At 43.2% G+C, this 12,895-nt stretch overlaps 1 protein-coding gene and 1 pseudogene across 6 annotated transcripts in view; both read right to left on the bottom strand.

The window, feature by feature from the left end:
* Positions 1 to 625: 625 nt before the first annotated feature.
* On the bottom strand, positions 626 to 2,410 carry LOC102478459 (inactive serine/threonine-protein kinase VRK3 pseudogene; annotated as a pseudogene).
* A 5,319-nt stretch (positions 2,411 to 7,729) lies between these two features.
* SLFN14 (schlafen family member 14) overlaps positions 7,730 to 12,895 on the bottom strand; it is a 17,761-nt gene continuing 12,595 nt past the window's right edge. For 5 of the 6 annotated variants that reach the window (XM_027774161.1, XM_027774163.1, XM_027774162.1 and 2 more), the window contains one exon: positions 7,730 to 9,002. In XM_027774161.1, the coding sequence (XP_027629962.1) occupies positions 8,171 to 9,002 (832 nt within the window). In that variant the 3' untranslated portion in view covers positions 7,730 to 8,170. The remainder of the gene's footprint in view (positions 9,003 to 12,895) is intronic. The other variant, XM_027774164.1, reaches the window with a different exon arrangement.

Genomic DNA, 12,895 nt, shown 5'->3' with positions numbered 1-12,895 from the left:
GATCTTACTAGTTCTGCGATCTTGGGTAAAGTATTCACCTTTAAAGTCACAGCTTCTTCAATTCTAAATTAGAGCTAATAAGGGCCAAAATTTATTGAAGTTTTCCACATACCAGACTTTATTTAAATTTACTATGTATTTCAATCCTCATTTTTAGTTTATGGGATATGTATAAATTTTGTCTCTGTTTTACAGATGAGAAAACTGAGTTCTAAACGATAAAGTAACTTGCCTGAGGTCATCTAGCCAATTAAGAATGGAATCGGCAAGCTGGCCCTATGGCCTACTGTAAGGGAGCCGGATCCCAGATGGTGGGCTGCATTTAGAACTGCGACCCCAGCAGCTTGAAGAACACACCAGGTACATGTGTTTGTGTGCCCCAAATACTGATAGATGAAGAAATGGAAGAGAAGGGGTTACAGTTTGGCCATACCCCATTGGAGCGTGATTTTGCCCTCTCTGGTGAATACCTGCTCCTTCCGGCAGTTGAAAAAGAAAAAAAGAAAAACAAATGTATAGGTTATTTTTACATCAAAATAAATTTCTATTTTAATTAAATTTTTAACGAACTCTTATTTTTTTTTCAATAAAACAATTTATTATCAAAGCAGAGTAATGCCAAGGGTAGAAAGGGTCTCCACCGAAGGGCCGACCTGACTGTCCGGGAGTTACCGTCTCCCCTACTCTCTTCTATCCACAGCCCTGGCTCTGGCGGGAGATGGGCTGAAAGGACTGTGCTCTGAAAGGACTGTGCTCGGAGGAGGAACTTCACGTTACCTGGGGTAGCTGCTGGGTGCCCTGATGCTAAAATAGACTGATGCATGTCACCTAAGGAATGGCGGGAATACACATTCGAGGGATTTTTCTAGAAGCTTATCAGTGATTAAACAGCAGGCCTTTCTATTTCAAACTGCAAATTCCAAGTTCTGAGTTCCACCTACGGTGCCACCTGGAGGTCAATGGGGTCTTAGGGTGACACCCGCAGGTCCTGCAGCAGGCTTTCCAGACTGTTCCTCAGGACAGTGTAGGGTGGCTTCTCGTCATACTTAAGGGCCATCACCACCTTCAGGTACTCCTGCAGGGTCTCTGAGGGTCTGATCCAGCGACCACACAGTCCCATGAGGGGCTCCGGGTTATCGAGAAACTTTTGTTTCTGCTTCATGACTTCCTCGGTGTTGGGAAGGCACTTTGTCCACGGCAGGAACCCACAGAGCCACTTCAGCATGCAGTAGCCCAGGGTCTGCAGGTCGCTGCGGCGGGAAGGCCCTTGTCCCTTGTGCAGGTCCATGCTAATGAACTCAAGGTCACCCTCACGGGGGCTCCTGCTGCCTTCCACACAGGCCACATGTCTGCCACTTGGGCAATAGCGGAAGGCGAAGCTATCGCCCGCCAGGGTCACCTGACTTCGGTCCTCTGGATTCACAAAGATATTTTCAGCTGTCAAATTTCCACAAACGTACTCATTCTCATGGAGATACTCCAGGGCATCCAGCTTGCAGAGGTTTGGCAGCCCACTGGAAGAAGTTCTGCTCATTGAACAAGAGTCCATCCTTGGCATCCAGTTTGAGTGAGAACTTGTGCTTCTGAGGATTTGACTGGCAGGCGAGGGCCGAGGCAGACTCAGCTTCATAGAGAATGCCCTGGTTGTCCCTGGTCTGGAAGGTCCCCAGCTTCCAGCTGCCCACTCTTGTCAGTCAGCATTGTCCCAGTGGGCAGAGCCTCGAGAGAGGTGGTCACTCGGCTCCGCTTCAGTGTCTGGGGGCTTTGCCTGGTTGTCTGTGGGCTGCCTTTGGGGGTTGGGAGTCTGTTCTGGGATGCTTTGGGACTTAACGTCTCTTCAGACTCTGAGCTGCCAGCATCTGAGAAGAGGGACGACTAGGGTGAGCAGACAGTGCTGGACCACTTCACTTTCTTGGGAGAGACTTTAGAACTGGAGGTCAGCTCTCTCTTGGAGCACTTTGAAGTTGGACCAAGGCAAATTCTGCTCCTATCTGCCTGGGATGCAGATGCAACTTTGGAGATGGAGAAGCCACCTTGAAATCTCGAGGCTTGGAAGGTTAACGCAAGTGGTTTGACACAGGTTGAGGACCCTGCATGCTCCTCTGTAGGCAAAGGTTTCCCACAGTAAGGGCAGAATTTGAACACTGCTTTGATATTTTTGCCACACTCCAGACAGAAGGATACCATGCTTCATGGGGTCACGGTCTGGTACTTCGATTCACTGGGCTGGTAACTCCATCTTGACAGTATGCTTCTCAGTTGCCCCGTGGAAACTTCCGCTCTATCAATGAACTCTTTGAAGTCCCACAGTGTATTTCTTTTGTTAATTAAAAACTTTTTTTCAAGAATTATTTAGTTAATTAATTAATCAATTTTATGTGACCAGAGAGGGACTGAATGAGAGAGAGTGAGAGAGAGAGGGAAAGTGAGAAAGCAAACCACCAGGTCTAGGACCAAGAACCATGGTCAGCCATGTGGGAGTCCAGCACCTTTAACCACCATGCTACCTGCCAGCCCCATCCCATGGTATATTTCTAAGGGATTTTAAAGGAAAGAAGATGGGGACTTTACATTCTAAATCACCAGTAAGGGCCTCCCAGGTTGCAGCGGGAGAAGGCAAGATGAAGCAACCCTAGAGATCTGGCAGTTCATGTCGGGAGAGCCTGAACTTGGACAGGTTAAGAGTGTGACCTGAGTCTAACTCTGAGTTTTTGCAGTTTAAAAAAAATCAGATTTTTCCAGAATGGTCAGTGTTTCCAGGTCCTGACAGTGTTAACTATAGGAATCAGTATAAACCACTTCACTTACAGTGGAGGCTGCTGCTTTCCACAGATGGGTGCTTGATAGAAGATCCTGAGGGCATGGGCATGCATGCCCAAAATCCCGAGAGAGATTGCAGTGTCACCATCCCCCTGGGGGTGATTTCTCACTTCCCTTCTCTCTGCCTCTCTCCAGCAGGCACATGTGCCCTTTGGAAAAACCTAAAAGGAAAGTGTCTAGTCCATGTAGTGCATGGTCAGAGGCATATTTTCTTTTCTCTGAGTTGGTATCCCACACCAGTTTCAGGTGATCAGAAAAAATACCTAAAACCAAGGTTATGTAATTCATATACAGGGACACCACCATGTCCAGCTCTTTTTTTAATTTTAATTTTATTCATCACCATCTTTTTTTTTTTTTTTTAATTTGACCAGAGAGCAGCAGAGGGAGAGAGCAAGAAAAGCAAGCTGCCAAGTCCAGGACTCATACCATGGTCAGCCATGTTGGAGTCTAGCACCCTAACCACCACGCCACCTGTGGCCCGTGTCCAGCTCTTTTTTAGGCAGAGTCTGGTAGTGCTGCCCAGACCAGTCTCAAGCACATGATCATCCTGCCTCAACTTCCCAAATCGCTGGGATTATAAGTGTGGTGCCACTGTGGTCACCTTTAGGTTGAACCAAGACTCGAACCTGGGACTCCTAGGTGGAGTCCTATGTTGAAACATCATATGATCTAGCTAGAATATTGTGCAACCATTAAAATGTGTGATTTTGAAGACTATACTACAACATGGGGAAATGCCTGCACTAGTCGGCCATGGCTACAAAATAACCTTGAAATAATCATAAAATATAAAGCATTCATTTCTCATTCATGCATTTTTCAGGTCTGCTGGATTTTACCTTATCTAACTAACATTGGTTGAACTTGGCTCCAGGACATGAAGTGATTTTAAATATGCTTCCATGTCTCTCATTCCTAAGTGACTGTGGGTCACCCAGGGCATGTTTACCCATGGCAGAAGCCCAAGGAGCAGACTCTGCTACAAGCTTGCACAGAGCCTTTCTGCACATCACAGCTTAATAAAATTTCATTGGCTAAATAAAGTCACATGGCCAAGTCCGCATCAAAGGGTGGTAAAATGTCTCTCCCGCTAATGTTAAAAATTACAAAGGGTATAGGGATACAGAGAGATGAAATATTGGGAACAATGATAGAATCTACAATTATGCCTCACCAAAAAAAAAAAGAAAAAAAGTTAGATAAAAAAGCACACTTATAGGGCTAGCAGATGGCACAGTGGTTAAGGTACTGGATGCCCACATGGCCAACTACATGGTTCTTCAAGCACTAGACCCAGCAGTCTAAAAATCACACCGGGTGCATGGGCATGCCTGCTCCAAATCCCAAGGAGAGAATGGAAGAGAAAGGATTGCAGCATGGCCATTCCACCTGAGGGGTGATTTCTCACTTCTTTTTCTCTCTGGCTCTCTCTGTCTCTTTCTGGTGTGCCCTATAGCAAAAACCTAAAAAGAAAAGAAAAAGAAAATGTACATTTACAGGTGTAAAAGTCGATTGCACAACTTGATATTAATTGTGTAAAAACATGTTTTCATATCGACAAATGAAAATTAAAAAGTAAAAACCGGGGAGGTCAGCAGGTGGCCTGGTCATTAAGGACACTGGACTCCCACATGCCTGGCTATAATTTGAGTCCCAGACCTGGTGGCTTGCTTTCTCACTTTCTCTGTCTCTGTCTCTGTCTCTCTCGCTTCCTCTCTGGTCAAGTTAAAATAAATAAAGTTAAATAAAAATAATTCTTTTTTTTTTAAAAAAAAAAAAAGCAAAAATGAAAAAAGTATGCCTAAAGAACTGGTCCCCTAGTGCCACAGTTAGGTAGTATGCAGAGGAAGTTGGATCCCACATGCTGACCAGAGTTTGAGTCCTACCCCAGGCAGCTTGAAACATATTCCAGGTATGGCATACATGCCCAGGATCTTTATGAGATGGAAATTGGAAGAAAAAGGATTGCAGTGTGACTCGGCCCTGAGACATTCTCTCCTCTCTCTTTCAAGCACATACATGTGCCCTATGCCATTAAAAAAAGAAAAAAAAGATGCCTGAATAATAAGAATTATTGGGAACCAGCAGTTAGTGTAATGGCTATGTCGCTGGACTCCCACGTAGTCGACCACGGTTCGTGTCCCGGACCCGGTGGCTTAAAACTCACGCCGGGCGCGTGTGCGTGCGTGCCCAAGATCCCGAGAGGAGAATGGAGGAGAAGGGATTGCGGCGTGACCATCCCCCGGGGGGGTGATTTCTCGCTTTCTGTCTCTCTCTGTCTGTTGGGCGAGTGCACGCGCCCTACAGTGAAAACTCTCTCCAAAAAAAAAATAAATAAATAATAATAAGAAGAAGAAGAAGAAGAATTATTTAAGAATTTTTTTTATTTTGCTTTTCTACATTTTTCAGACTTATGTGATATATTATCTTTCTTTTTAAAAGTCAGTTTTAGAAGCGTCTTGTTTTTTTTTTTGGATCTGCCATCACCCTCACCACCATGCAAACCTGCCAGCACCCTTTTGACTCTTTAAATTATTTTAATTATCTTAAGTCTTATGATGGCATAATTTACAAATCTATGCTGATGGTATATCTTCTTTACTTTAATCCTTCTAATAAATTGGCAAAAGCACCATTACCAATCACACATATACACTAGTTCTTCAGTTTCTATGTGGTTTTGAACAATTGCCTAACAATCCTGAGATATAACTTAGTCTGACTTAGAATTCAAAGGTAAAATTTAACATGGTGGCTTGCTTTCTCACTTTCTCTATCTCTCTCTGCCTATCTTTCTCTGGTGAGTGCACATGTCCTACAGCAAATTTTAAAAATAATAATAATCAATAAAATAAATATACTTTAAAAATAATCTCTTATTGGGGCCAGCAGTTAGCATAATGGCTATGTCGCTGGACTCCCATGTAGTCGACCACAGTTTGAGTCCTGGACCCAGTGGCTTAAACTCACGCCAGGCGCATGGGCGTGCGTGCCCAAGATCCCAAGAGGAGAATGGAGGAGAAGGGATTGCCGCGTGACCATCCCCCCTGGGGGGGTGATTTCTCACTTTCTATCTTTCTGCTTCTCTCTGTCTGTCTGGCGAGAGCACGTGCCTGATAGCAAAAACCTCTCCAAAAAAAGAGAAAAAATTATATAATACATGCATAAAGTTTTAAAAATTAAGAGGTACTGAGGCTTATAACTGAACTGTATAGCAGTGTTCTGTCCTACCCAATCTGTACCCTTAACCTCGTGCAGTTTTTTTAACATATTATTTATTTTATTTTATTTTATTTATTGTTATATGACTAGAAAATTTCAGATCTCTGATTCTAGACCTAGTTACTCCCTCTGGCAAGATGGAAGAAGAAGAGAAGATAATATAAGGGAAAAGAAAGGAGGAGAGAGAGGAATAAAGAAAAGGTCGCGCGCCTCACATCGTGACTTCACCAAGTGCCTTCAGATGTACCAGGCTGCTGGCTGCTACAGCCAAAGGGGCAGTCTGTCTAATTTTATTTATTGTTTTTATCTTTAAAAACTTTCCACAGGGCACGTGTGCCCACCAGAGAAGGAAAGTGAGAAAGCAAGTTGCCAGGTTTGGGACTCGAACTACAGTTGGCTGTCTGGGAGTTCAGCACCCTAACCACCATGCAACCCTGCCAGCACCCCCGTATACTTTTGACTCTTTAAATGATTTTGATAGAATTCACGCATCCCCCTACATCAGAAAGTGAATGCACTTGTATTTTTTGCTTCATCAGAACTAATACACTAAACCAACAACAACAAAAACCTAATAAATTGCTAAAGTTAATTTTCTCCAACTCAAAATACTCTAAACCCCACAGGGAGGTAAAGAGGAAATGGAGTGATTGGAGGAGTGAGAGGTAGGAGAAAGTTTCTGTTCAATTCATGTCCAGGATAGGTGGTCACTAGGTTCAGAATGGCCCCTCTGGTGCAGTTGAGAACTTCTCCAAGCCCTGCCTGCTCTCCCACATCTTGAAAGGCTTAAGGGCTTTATATGAAATTATAGCTAGACTAGTTCTGTGTCCTGTGGTTAAGGGAGCTGGATCCCACACGGCCTATAACACAGTTCAAATCCTGGTCCCAGAAACTTAAAAATCACAAAGTGTGTGTGCATGTGTGCCCAAAATCCCGACGTGATGGAACAATGGAGAAGGGACTGTGGCATGACCACGCCCCATAGGAAGAGGGGGTACTTTCTCCCTCTTCCTCTCTTTGTCTTCCTCCGGCAGTTAAATGCTTAAAAGAAAATATCTTTTGTCTTAGAGATCATTACAACCTTATTTGATAAATACTGAAAGAGTTTAATACAGTCTGAAGAATTTTTATGTTTGAATCAGATTACCAGCACTCCTTACTACAAGACTATGCTCATATAATTTGGATTTTTATGTTACTGTTGGATAAACTCATTGGCAAAATCACCCAGCCCACTTATTACTACAATCCTCACTGTAACTTAAAAGCAATATTTTCATTTATGCATTTTTAAATATAATTATTTAATTTTTTTATGTATTCATTCATTTATTTTAATTTGACCAGAGAGAGACAGAGAGAGAAAAAGAGTGAGAAAGCAAGCCGCCAGTTCCAGAACTCAAACTGTGGTTGGCCATGTGGGAGTATCCAGCACCTTAACCACCTCACCACCTGCTGGTCGCTATGCATTTGTTTTTTTACGAGCTTTTTTGGCATAAAACCATCCCTAGGAAACTGATCTAGAATTTATTCAAAGAGGAAATCACCTCTAGACCTGTAAAACTTGAGACTCACAATGAAATGCATGAATTGCAGCCAGAATGCTGTCCCCAAGATTCCTGGCAAAAGTAACTCATCTGGAGGGCACCCTCCCACCACCTAAAAAAAAACAGACCAGTGAGGCTGAGATGCATTAGAAACAGTGGTAGACAGAGGTTTAATGGATGATGCAGTTAGGAAAGTAAGTCAGGGCACAATGTAGAAAGACTTGGAAAATGGTTTTGCTTGAAGGCTGTGAGGTCCATTAGTAGAATAATTCATAAAATTGGTTCTCTATGTGATGAGAAGCTATCTGGTTGACAGGATGAAATTTGAATTGGGCTAGGAAAACTGGAGGCAGGGGACCAATTAGAAGTCTGCTGTAATTGTTCAGCAAGAGGTGAGATGGATGGGAAAAGGACAGTGGCACTGCAAACGAAGTGGAAAGGAAAGCTCCCAGGGATATTTCTGTGACTCCAGACCATACAGATGTGCCTTGACTTTCTTCCAATATTAAAAAGGAGGCGATGCACCTGTGTAGAAGAAGGGACTGCTCTTTCTGGTTTCTTTACCACTTTTACTAATTTTAGAAGGCCACCCTCCTTTCATAAAGCAAGTAGAGGTGTTTAATGGCTTTTGAGGCAAAACAGAACTTATGAAATTCCTCTGACTGGGCACATTCTGGACTAATCCCAAACACAATATTGCTTTCCAGGCCTGAAAACTGCTGAATGCTGTCTAAAACAATGTGTCTGCTCCGAACACCCTCAGCCTGGCTAAACACCATCTCTGATGCTCCGTGGGTCTCGATTAATTGCATCGCTCTTAGTAGTGCAAGCTTGTAGCGAGCTCTGTCCTCCTCTCTCCTGCACAGAATCGCTATATCTTTGGGCAGATAGCCACATTGGAGCAGGGTGTGACATCTTTCTGCCACATAGTTTACTATCTGTTCTGCTGTCAGGTTGGTCTTTGTCTCACACACTCCAGGCAAAGCCTGGGCACACATTGCTTCGTCATAGGCAGCTTCCTGGAACAATGCCAGTGTGTCCACAGACATGCTGCAGGGAGGATTTTCTTTGATCCTCTTTATTTCTTCTTTTATGACCGTTGCTATTTCCAGAGCACAGTGGATCCCATTGGTGATTGTCTTTCGAGGAAACTGAGCAGAGAGAGGGGGAAGGCCATTGACATCAGCATGATGGACTTGGAAAGGGTCCAGAAAAAGCCAAAGAATCCCGTGATGGTTTTCACTTCCAGCCACTCTCACCTTTGGATGGGTGATGTTCTTCGCTTTTGTATACCAATCGCCATATTTACTGCAGAAATTCTCAGTCTCATCCATCACTATGTGCTTGATCTTTTGGAACTCCCCTTGGATGAAGGCCTTCCGGGTCACGGCTTGGCAGGTGGTTTGTTGGCTGTAAGGATGAAAGCCATAACAGAGTTTCAGGCATATAAACAAAGGAATGTCTGCATTCATTTCTCTCTGGATTGGACTCAAAGTCTAGAGACTGATTCACTGACTCAGTGTGTCCTGAATACTATAAACCTGCTTTCTTTTTTTCTTTTTGGAGAGGTTTTCGCCATAGGGTGCATGCGCTCGCCAGACAGAGAGAGAGAGACATAGAGACAGAAAGCAAGAAATCACCCCCTAGGAGAGATGGTCACACCGCAATCCCTTCTCCTCCATTCTCCTCTCGGGATCTTGGGCATGCACGCACACGCGCCAGGTGTGAGTTTTAAGCCACCAGGTCCGGGACGCAAACCGCAGTCAACTACATGGGAGTTCAGCGACACAGCCATTATGCTAACTACTGGTTCCCTAAACCTGCTTTCTTTACAAGTTGGTCACCTAACAGAATTCTACAGCCTATTGTTTGAGATTATCTAGTTAAATCCATATATAAAACTTCTGAAATGAGCCCAGGTAGGAGGTTTTACCATTTCTATTAGTTGTCCATTTCTGCTACTTGACAATGATTGAAGACAAGCTCCTTACATATAGAGGAAATCTCAAAGGTGACTTACACTTGTTACTATGATGTTTTTACTTTCTATCTTTTTTAAGAACTGGAGAACAATGCTAGATTGATATAATAATTTCCTTTTTAGAATTATTTAATTTAATTAATTTATTTGTTTATTTATTTTAATTTGCCCAGAGAGGGACAGAGAAAGAGAAAGTGAGAAATCAATCCACCAGGTCTGGAATTTGAACCACAGTCAGTCATGTGGAAGTCCAGCACCCTTAACCATCTTGCCACCTGCTGGCCCCAATAACTTCTTAATTTTTTTTTTTTGAGAGATTTTCGGTATAGGGCACGTGCGCTCACCAGACAGAGACATTAGAGACAGAAAGCGAGAAATCACCCCCCCAGGGGGGATGGTCACGCCGCAATCCCTTCTCCATTCTCCTCTCGGGATCTTGGGCACACACGCACACGCGCCCGGCATGAGTTTTAAGCCACTGGGTCCGGGACGCAAACCGCGGTCAACTACGTGGGAGTCCAGCGACATAGCCATTACACTAACTGCTGGTTCCCTGGCCCCAATAACTTTTTAAAAGAAGTATGAGTTCATTCAAATTCCCTTAAAACAAATCCTATTTCCCACCTGCTTGTAGTACAAAACCAGAAACTCCTTTAGGTCTTGGTAAGGAAAACAGCAGGAGATTGCCATGTGCCATTGACGCCTCAAGGAAGAAAACAAACCGACAGGGCTGTGCCTCTCCGGAGCTACCTTATTTACTTAGCTCAGTTTTCCTTTATGGTTTATTTTAGCCTTTTTTCTTAACAAATTTGACTGTTTGTTGCCTTCTCTAATTTAGATCTAAGTACTGTTACTCATTCCTACTGATTGACTTACCTTACATATGCAGTTCCTTTATTCCTTATGCATTGACCCCTAACTATGTGCGTTCTCTTCCAGTTTGGACTTGAAGAAAAGCACTAATTCATAGCCATCTATGTATCCCCTCACATCAGAGGTTCAATAGATAGCCTTTTGACACATATATCTACATATGTGTCTGTGTGTTTTATCTATTTATAAATAAATGTATTTATTTGTTTTTTTTTGTCATGATTTTCAAGCCACTCAGTCAAGGACTTGAACCATGGCTGGCCAAGTGGGAATCCAACCCCCCCACCACCACCCCCCCTGCTGGCCCCTTGACTGGGATTATTTTTTTTTTTTTTTTGGGGAGAGGTTTTCGCTATAGGACACATGAGCTCATCAGACAGACAGAGAGAGACATAGAGACAGAAAGCGAGAAATCACCCTCCAGAGGGGATGGTCATGCCGCACTCCCTTCTCCTCCATTCTCCTCTTGGGATCTTGGGCACACACGCACATGTGCCCGGCGTGAGTTTTAAGCCACCGGGTCCGGGATGCGAACTGCAGTCGACTACGTGGGAGTCCAGCGACATAGCCATTATGCTAACTGCTGGTTCCCAACTGGGATATTTTTGAACTTAGCTATAAACTTAATAAAGAATATAGTCTTTAGCAGTTCATAGATCCTTCATTATCTGGAATCTTCCTCCTTCCCAATCGCCTCCTCCCTTATGCTCCCTCACTGCTCCAGACAGACCTACTATTCTGATTCTCCAGACTCTCTTTTGCCTAAAAGGTCCTGCCTTATTTTATTCACTTCTCCTGGTGAATAATTTTTTAAATTATTTACTTATTTTATTTTGTTGTCGTTGTTGTTATTTTCAATTTGACCGGAGAGAGACAGAGCTAGAGAGAAAGGGAAAGTGAGAAAGAAGGTAACCAGGTCTGGGACTTGAACTGCGGTCAGCTATGTGACAGTCCAGTGCCTCAACCACCATGCCACCTACCAGCCTCCCTGTTGAATTCCATTTTTTAAAAGAATTCTTTTATTTAACTTTATTTTTTTTAATTTGATCAGAGAGGGAGAGAGAGAGAGAGAGAAAGAGCGAGACAGAGAGAGAAAGTGAAAAAGCATAAAAATGGCACTCAAAAAGATTTATTGAATAAATGGGACCAGCAGGTGGCATGGTGGTTAAGACGCTGGACACTCCCACATGGCCGACCATGGTTCAAGTCCTGAATCTGGTGGCTTGCTTTCTCACTTCTTCTCCCTCTCTGTCTCTCTCTGGTCAAATTAAAATAAACAAATGACTAAATAAAATAAAATAAAATAAATAATCTTTATATAAAAAAAGATTTATTTAATAAACAAGAAAATCACACCAAAAATCATTTGCTGGATTTGTCCTTATTTGCTGAATTAGTTGTTTACTAAGTAGAAAGCAAGAGAATTAGGGACCAGCAGATAGCATAATGGTTACATCGCTGGACTCCCACATGGTCAATCATGGTTTGAGTTCTGAACCCAGAGGCTTGAAATTCACACCAGATTCATGTGTGTGCATGCCCAAAATCCAGAGAGAAGACTGGAGGAGAAGGGCTTGCTGTGTTGACATTCCCCTAGAGGGTGATTTCTCATTTTCTGTCTCTTTCTATCTCTCTGGCAATTGCATACACCCTATAGCAAAAAAACTCTAAAAGAAGAAAAAGAAAAAGAAGATACGAGAATTAAATCAGAAGCTATTTTGTTCCTAAATTTTTTTATTATTATTTTATTTTATTTTTGGAGAGGTTTTTCCTATAAGGCACGTGTGCTCACCAGAAAGACACAGAGAGACAGAGAGACAGAAAGCGAGAAATCACTCCCGGGGAGATGGCCACGCCACAATCTCTTCTCCTCCATTCTCCTCTCGGGATCTTGGGCAAGCACGCACACTCGCCCATCGTGAGTTAAAGCCACTGGTTCCGGGACGCGAACTGCAGTCAACTACATGGGAGTCCAGCAATATAGCCATTATACCAGCTGCTGGTCCCAATTTTTAAGTTATTTTTAAAGAACCATCTTATTTAACTTTATTTATTTATTCATTCATTCATTTATTTATTTTAATTTGACCAGAAAGGAACAGAGTGAGAGTGAGGGAGAAAGTGAGAAAGCAAGTCACCAGATCTGGGACTCAAACCATAGTTGGCCATGTGGGAGTCCAGCACCTTTAACCACCACATCATCTGTTGTCCCCTATTAATATTTTTTAGAGAAATTTTTGCTATATGGCATGTGTGCTTGCCGGAGAAAGAGAGACAAAGAGACAGAAAGCAAGAAATCATGACCTGGGGAGATGGCCACGCTGCAATCCCTTCTCCTCCATTCTCTTCCCAGGATTTTGGGTACACCCACACATGCGCCTGGCATGGTTTTTTTTTTTTTTTTTTTTTTGGGGGTTTTTTTTTTTGGGGCGTGGCCTTCCCCGCAAAA

This window comes from Tupaia chinensis, unplaced genomic scaffold (assembly GCF_000334495.1).
Source record: "Tupaia chinensis unplaced genomic scaffold, TupChi_1.0 Scaffold000407_4, whole genome shotgun sequence".
Taxonomy (NCBI): domain Eukaryota; kingdom Metazoa; phylum Chordata; class Mammalia; order Scandentia; family Tupaiidae; genus Tupaia; species Tupaia belangeri.
The sequence above is the reverse complement of the archived record's forward strand: the minus strand, read 5'-3'. Positions and strand labels throughout refer to the sequence as shown.